This window comes from Nelumbo lutea, chromosome 3 (assembly GCF_056320005.1).
Source record: "Nelumbo lutea isolate HS-2025 chromosome 3, American lotus-T2T, whole genome shotgun sequence".
In the NCBI taxonomy this organism is placed as follows: Eukaryota; Viridiplantae; Streptophyta; class Magnoliopsida; order Proteales; family Nelumbonaceae; genus Nelumbo; species Nelumbo lutea.
In genome coordinates this window covers 68,144,357-68,153,040 of record NC_142686.1, presented here as the reverse complement: position 1 = coordinate 68,153,040, position 8,684 = coordinate 68,144,357, and the positions used below count along the sequence as shown (strand labels likewise).

The 8,684-nt window shown below is 39.4% G+C and overlaps 1 protein-coding gene across 1 annotated transcript; it reads left to right on the top strand.

The window, feature by feature from the left end:
- Positions 1-6,749: 6,749 nt before the first annotated feature.
- LOC148865426 (uncharacterized) lies at positions 6,750-7,488 on the top strand. The gene is made up of 2 exons (XM_088976385.1): positions 6,750-6,930; positions 7,019-7,488. Exons 1-2 carry the CDS (start codon positions 6,750-6,752, stop codon positions 7,486-7,488), a joined length of 651 nt encoding a protein of 216 aa, XP_088832511.1.
- The last annotated feature ends 1,196 nt before the right edge of the window (positions 7,489-8,684 follow it).

Sequence of the window (8,684 nt, the reverse complement as noted above, 5' to 3'; positions counted from 1 at the left end):
TGATTTTTCAATATTTCTGATATTTTAGAAAATTTATAAAAAAATCCGATATAGATTTTGCTATATCCAATCCGAGTCGGATCCAATTACACCCCTACATGAGACAGCTAAATCCGAATTGGTCTCACCGATTTGGGACGAAGTGAGATGGTTAACATTTTATGTAAGCCAAAACAGCACACATCACATATATATATTACACACCTAAACCCCCAATGTCGCTTTGTGCATTAAATGCAAATGGGAATGTTGGGAAGACTGTGTCCAAGTCAATTTCCTTCAGATTGAGACAAGTGTCCTATTGGCCAAAGATTTTATCACTTGACCACCCAGCCTATAACAAGCCAAATAGACTCCTGTTGACCCAATAAGAGCTGAGAATTAGATCCAAATCATCCAATTAATATTTAAGAACAACAGTCTCTCTCAGGGAAAAAAGAAAATAAAAAAATTAAACAAATTTTTTATAAAAAAAGATAGTAATAATAATAATAATGATGATGATATATAAAATAAAACTTGATGGTATGTAAGTGTATAACACGAGACCAATTAACCATCAGCATGTAGCTTATCACAAGGCGATTGGATTGTCCAGATATAACACATAGGGCCATAGTTTAAAGTATCAATACGATAGATTTTGTATTGGACATATCGTATCATATCTTTTGAAAATGATACGAGTGAAACCCCAACCTTTTTTAATTAAAAAAAAACATGTTCCCAAAAGACCAAACTTTGAAAAAAATATTAAAAATAAATAAAATTTGAGGCTAAGTACTACCGATGACCACTCTTCCATCAATGCTCCCCCTTCTCATGTTGCTCGTCAATCTATGAATATTATTGCTTTTCATCAATCCACCAATAAACCTTAGTGTTTATGTTGAGATCTTAACGTTATTTCTTCTTCTGCTGACAAGCAAGGTGGTCGTACGTCCCACTTCTACACATGATATTATCTCTCTTAATGGCCTAATAATTGAATGTGGCTTATTAGACTTGGGCTTTGTACGTTAGCATTCACATGGTCTAACCACCTTACTTATGAGATTTCAGTGCGAAGAAGACTTGATAGATTTCTCGTTACAGCTGAGTGGTTGCATATGTTTCCTCAAATCCCTGAATGCCACCTTACATATGGTCATCATTCGATTCTCATGAACACCAAATATTAATGAGTAATGATCAAGGTGTCAATTTCTTAAGCCTTTTTTAAAGATTTTCCGGCAAATTAGACAGCCAATAATGTGAGTTTTTGCATTAAGATTTTAGCAGCCTGAATATGGTTTGGTTAATGTACCTTTTTCCATGCATATTTTCGTGCAAAGACATAATAAAAAAGACTCGAGAAGTTTTATAGTTCTCAAAAATAGCTCAAAATGAGCTTTACACGTTTTTTTGGAGCGGTATATTTTGATGGTCAGATCTTTTCCCAATCAAACGGGAAAAGACCACAATTCGGTTTGCTGGGATTCTAAACAGCCAACGTCCCACGCAGAAAGATGCACCAAACGGAGCCCAAATTTCAATCGACCATCACACATGGAGCAATTCTGGCTACGTAAAGATGATTTCAGGGAAGCCTCTCAATCTGCTTGGAATGAAGTCCATGGCTCTTTACCAACAAAACTCAATTCCATACTTGTGAAGCTGCAACAGTGGAGTTCTCACATTAACGTGGTTTCAAACATCGTATTATACTACTATTGAAAATCAGTTATCACGTTTGCAATCTAGCCAATGCCCCCACATAGATCACCATGTGAGGTCCAACTTCATTAGGAGACAGATCGATGCACAAAATTCTTTCATCTCAATGTATCAATCTGGACGCCGAGGAATAGCATCTTGGCACTAAAAGGGATGGATGATTCCTAGATTTCTGACGACTGTCAAATCTCCAACACTCCTCAAAACTCATTCAGACTTTGTTCACATCTTCAGATCCAAATTTATCTCTCATGCATCTATCTGACCCCTTTTATATAGTAACTCCATTAGAGGATGAAGCTCTTTTACAATTAAAAGACGAAAGTGAAGTACAACTTGCTTTATTTAGTATGGGCTCATGAAAGGTGTTGGATTTTAATCTCATTAGGGATTAAATCCAATGGGGTTTGAGTGATCAATTAGTGTACACATGTCTTAAAAAATAGTTTTTTCTATTATTAAAATCAGTTTTCAACTTGTCCCACATTGAAAAATTATAAAACTTGTTTTGAGTTTTTAAATAGGAGACTTTTTACACTCCTTAGAAATAAAGAGGAGAGTATGGAGGCTTGTTACCATACGTGTGTGTGAGGCATAATAAGGTGCATTTTGCTCGCACTCCGTGCGCACTTAACAGTCATTAACTGTTAACTACCTTTTAACATTCACAATGTTTGAAATTGTGACTACTCAAAGAATCTTTTTTGAACGAGAACTTTCCTCTTCTCCATGATTCTTCAGAAACCATTTAAGGAATATGAATCAAGTAATTGAACACAAGTTTTTTTAAAAATCACATGTGTCTCTCTTAGTTTGATCTGCTATCGTCTCATAGAAGGTTTCTTTGGAAACTCTTCAACTTTGATGGTTGCAGAATCTCGCCCAAGGTTCAATTGTATCCTATTAACGAATTTGCCTATAACCCAACAGGCACGCCTCAGAGCGCTTCTCCTTCAAGTTTATGTGACACCATATTTCCAACAATTTTAGAGCATTATTCTATAATGGAGGCAGAAGCAACCATGATTTCGATCAAGATGATGAACAAAGACCTTGTTTGACTTGACCAGTTCGTTGGAGCAAATTTCAGCTGATGGCAAGACAAGATGATATTCTTTCTTATCACACTAAAACTGTACTATCTCATGGATCCAAATCTGCAACAACTTCCTAAACCCACCGACAAAGACACTGAAAAGCTAAAGAAGGAAAGAGCAAAACGAGAAGATGATTCACTTTTGTGCTGAGGACATATACTTAATACCCTATTAGACTGTCTCTACAACCTCTACAAGGAACTCTCATCTACAAAAGAAATCCAAAAGGCTTTAGAATTCAAATACAATGTGCAAGTACGAATAAGTATCTTATCGCATAATACTTTGACTTCACCATGAACGACCATAAGCCCATACAAGAGTAAGTTCATGAACTATAAGTGATAGTCAATAGAATTCAATCCATTGATATCATCCTTCTTGACTCTTTCCAAGTGGGAGCAATAATTGCCAAACTTTCACCCTCTTGGAGGACTACAGGGAGAAGTTTCTACATAAGGCAAAAGAACTTACCTTGGAGTAAATTCAGCAACACCTTCATATTGAAGAAGAGTCTCAGATTAGAAATATCTGTGCATCAGTCACTTCTTCATATGTCTTGAACAAGGACATGTCCTTGTAAACATGGACTGTGGCACTTGAATCAAACCACCATCCATAAAATGATTATGCCATATTGATTTCAGTAATCATAGCCACTAGATTGTCTCCCACCATGTTTGCATGTTTGGTTCCACCTTTTTGATTGATCAAATACATAAAAAAACACTTGCACACATGTATTGGAAAATAATTTTTTCTCTTATTAAAATCAGTTTTCAACTTATCTCACATTGGAAAATTACAAAATTTGTTTTGAATTTTTAAATAGGACCTTATTTACACTCCTTGGAAATAAAGAGGAGAGTATAGAGGTTTGCTACCGGGCAATGTACATGCACTCGTGTGCAGCAAAAATGAGGCGCTTTAGAGGCGCACTTTGCTTGCACTTCGCACACACATAATAATCATTAACTGTTAACTACCTTTTAATAGTCACAAATCACAATGTTTGAAATTGTGACTATTCAAAGAGTCTTTATTGAACCAACACCTTCCTCTTCTCGATGACTCTTTAGAAATTATTTAAGGAATGTGAATCAAGCAATTGAATACAAGTTTTTCGAAAATCACTTTTGTATCTCTCAATTTAAACTGTTATTGTCTCATAGAAAGTTTCTTTGAAGACTCTTTAATTTTGCTGGTTGCAAATTCTTGCCCAAGGCTCTATTGTATCCTGGGAACGTATTTGTCTATAACCCAACAACAAACATAGTAAAACTGAGTGGGAACAAATAACGTTCTAAAAATGGTGTCTTTAGACATGCCTTAGAGCGCTTCTCCTTCAAGTTTCTATGACCCCATATTTCCAACAAAAGGCACATGGGCCAACTGGTATACATGCAGCTGCACTCTAACATGGTTGGCCTACTACTGTCAAGAATGATCTCACAACGTGGGCCAGATGGTTCACAACTGCATCAGCAGCTTACCGTCTTCTCACTGATGAACGGCCTTCACACTCCATGGCCCTTCAAAACTATACCTCCTAAGATTCAATTATTTATATGGCATTTGCTAAAGGATTCTTTGCCAACAAGAATTCGACTTAAAAAGGTTTTTCCTCGGATAGATACATCATGTCTTCGTTGTTCTAATGAAGATGAAACAAGTATGGTTTGCTTCTGAATTTGGCATTGGAACCAGTCATGAAACTTCAGGTTTGACCAACTGTGGATAGGCTCTATTATAATATTGTTGGATAGTGCTCAATCTGACCCTTCTTTATCTGTCTATGGCAAATGCTTTACCATTTTATGGCATACTTGGCTTGCTCGGTATGAAACTATTTTTCATCATCAGGATTGGGAGCTGCATCTCATATTGCAGAAAGCACACAGTTACAGGATCTCAATTATAGAGCACACAGATTTCCCACCGCAGGGAGCCAATTTTCACATCAAGCTAGCCCTATTCATGGTTGGCTGAAACCACCTCCTAGAGTTGTGAAGGACCTTAAGGTGAATTTTGATGGAACCAGAGGTCCCTCGAAATCTGGTCTTGGGATTATTGTTCGAGACTATAATGGTGGGTTTCGTTTTGCTCGTGCAATTCCTATTCCTCCTACCTCTGCTTTGATCACTGAGGCTCAAGCATTTGTTTTGTTGTTGTTGATTATATCTGGGCACCGCGTTCTGTGCATCCTCAAATGAGAGACGAACGCGTCATCTCATCCATGTAACCGCGAATTAACAGAAAATTTTTCCGTTACAAATCGTTCGGCTGGTTGAACCGGCCATATCGCCATGATTTGCAGTGCATAATTTTATAATCAGTGGTTTATATGCAAAGAGCCGACTCCTTAATCCTCCGTGGTGACAGTCAAATATTTCTGCTACCAACTCTCTCTCTCTCTCTCTCTCTCTGTCTCGTTCAGGAGGACGTAGCAGCGAGGAATGGAATTGGAACTGCGAAACGGAGGAGTAAGGAGGGTATGGTCCATCCATCACGGCATAAGATAGTACCTGCTGTATGCCGGCGGCCATGCAAGAGCGAGCGTTCCGACTGACCAGGGCTCTGATGGATGCCGCCTCAAACAGCCCGCAACCCAACCCCACTCCCATGGCTCTCGCTCTGAAGAAGGAGCCCATCTGGTGGTCCAATTAACGATTTTAAACTCTTGGACGAAGCCCCAGAGAAAGAAAATTATGTCTTTATTCCTCTTTAGTTGACTGTCCACAATTCCACATGTTGTTTGACCATCACTGGAGATGTTATGATCGAACTAATACGGTTTCACGGGATCGTCGGAGAACCATGCTTAGATGTCAACTTTCGGGATTTAAGATCTCGGATGACAAAAGAGAATAAATGAAGGAACTTAAAGCTCAAGTGGAGCCTGCCTGTAATCAGCTTAGCGTTAATAGTGGTGACTGATCGATTTTGCAGGAATTCGATGTGTTGTACGGACCAGCTTGGCACTGCATGGTGGAGAAGAGTTTTGGATCATTTGTGACTCACTCGCGAGGAGGGTTCCTGTACTTTTCGATTGACAACTTCTGTTTTCTTCTGTTCAAAACCAAGGTTCGACGAGTCACCAGGCCGCCTCCTCTGAGAGTATGTAACCTCAGAAAGTAAAAATCAGTTGGATATATCTTTTTCAGTGTTATATTTCTTGACAATGTATCTGAAACTTCTCAGGAATCAACCAAAAGGGTTTATGATACTATTTCTTTTTCTGTCCAGATATTCTACACTTCCATTCTGTCTGTGACAGGCCTCACTTGTCTGATATGAGACAGGCCAAATGGAAATGCAGTAAAAAAGAAGTGGAGAGAAAAAAAAAAAAAAAAAAAAAAGTTTAGGAAATTCGAAGTTTCCAACTCGACATCAAGATGTTACTCTCTCGTTCGACTAGAAAGCGATGGTTCCATTGAAGAAATCGATAGATGAAATCTATTAGAATATTACATGTGTTATGACTGAACACCTGTATATATATCTGTAATCCTTCCATTTAAATATATACACAGAGAGAGAGTGAATCTTCTTCTCAGTCGATGTCTGTCTTCATGGTATCAGAGCCATGACGTCTGACCCTGCGTTATTGTTCGCTGCGCGATCGACGGTTATCGCTGCTGATCACTTCGGGCAAGATGGTTTTCGTCATCAGGATTTCTTGATCTCCAATTCCTATTCTTGCTACAATAGAATATTTCTTGACAGAACTTACGAAGTTCTTGATGGAGCTCGTCATTGAAGATTGCTATGTTTCTTGACAGAATTTACAGAGTCTCTTGATGGCTGCAAATCTTAATCCGACCACAGCTTATTACCTCCATTCCTAGGATAATCCCGGTGATCCACTTGTTCTTCCGCCGTGACGTTCCTCTGTTTCTTCCTGTTTTGTCAAGAATTCGATACCTGTTTTCAAGAATGGAGATCGGAGTTAACTCTCCATACTTCCCTCACCCGTTCGACAGTCCAGGTGCCATACTGGTCTCATCTCCACTCAATGGAGATAACTTCTCGTTGTGGCAGCGAGGGATGATCAATGCACTCAGAGCAAAGAACAAAATCGGCTTCGTTGACAGATCTCTGCCACGACCTACTGCAAGTGATCCCGATCTCAATGCTTGGATAAAATGCAACGCCATGGTAGTGGCATGGATAGGTTTACCAAAGCGTTGCTTTCATTCACTCAGCAGCAGATATATGGAAGGAACTCCAAGAAAGGTATTCTCAAGGCAATATTCCCCGAATTCACCAGCTCAAACGCAATCTTGCTCTACTTCAACAAGGTGATTCATCTGTACCTGGTTATTTCACCAAATTGAAAACGTTGTGGGACGAACTAAATGTCCTCACAGTTCTTCCAGAATGTACATGTGGAACAACAAAGTTCTATGCTGCTGAATGTGAAAAGGAAAAAATACACCAATTTCTGATGGGGTTAAATGACCGGTTTAATGGAATACGCTCAAGTATTCTGGGAAAAGAGCCATTACCATCCCTTAACAATCGATCCAAATTTTACTGTGACCATTGCAAGAGCAATGGACACACAAAAGATCGGTGCTATGTGCTCAATGGATATCCAGCCCATTGGAATCGGTGCAAGAATGAAAAAACTTCTTCACAGCAAGCTAATGATAAGCCCAGAAGGTCCACTTGAACCCCCAAGCCCAACCCAATTTATATGTGATAGCAACCAGTGCATAATTGTGTCCAGTTGGTGTCCAGTTTGCTTAAGTTGTGTAGTTATGTATTTACGTGTTTAAGTTATAGTGGTATGCATTTATGTGGTAGTGGGAAGCTGGGTCTCCTAAAGACTTGGCCATCAGCTTTGTTCAGTTTTTCAGTTGTTGGTATTGGTTGTTTAAAAAGGGGTGAGCAGACATGAATGAATCAAAGAAGTATTGTCCCTGTTCTTGTGGTTTGTTCACACCCAAAGAAGAATTGTGTTTATTTTTCTTGCTACTGACTAGGACATATCATTGGTATCAGAGTAAGGTTTGAATGGCAACTAACAAAGAGAGAATTGAAATTTTGGAGAAAGGACTTGGAGGAGTCCAAGAGGGGATGCATAAGTTGGAAGTGGGAATAACGGATAAAATTCAATGCTTGGAAGGCACCATCGTTCGGCTATCTGAGGCTTTGCTCTCGAGCCACGGTTCACCAAGTCACAACAACGATAATCAAGAAGCGCAGAGTCGAACATGCAGAGATACCAACGACAGTAACAGATCCTTCTCCTCTAAGATCGCAAAGCTTAAATTTCCCAAATTTTCTGGAGATGACCCGACGGAATGGATCAATCGTGTGAATCAATTTTTTGAGTTCCAAGAGATTGCCAAATACCAGAAAATTCGCTTAGCCTCCTTTCACCTCGAAGGAGAAGAAAATCAATGGTGGCAATGGCTACGAAAGGCACTCAGCGAGGAACAAAGGGCCATTACGTGGGAGATTTTCAAAGATGAAATTAGAGCTCGATTTGGACCATCTGATGCAGAAGACTTCGATGAGGCGCTATCTCGAGTCAAACAAACAGGAGCATTGAGAGATTATCAGTGAGAGTTTGAACGGTTTGGGAACCGAGTACGATGGACACAAAAGGCATTGGTAGGAACGTTTATGGGCGGTTTAAAACCAAAAATTGTAGATGGCATTAGGATGTTCAAGCCTCAATCAGTTATAGAAGCTATCCGTTTAGCTCGAATGAGAGATGATCAAATCCAGCGGCAAAGACGGTTTGCACGACCAAGTGCAACACGAGCTCCAAATGTCAGTCCTATTACAACATTGATAGCATCACAAGCTGGGGTTAAATGCTTATCATGGGATGAGATGCAGAGGAGGAGAGCTCAAGGG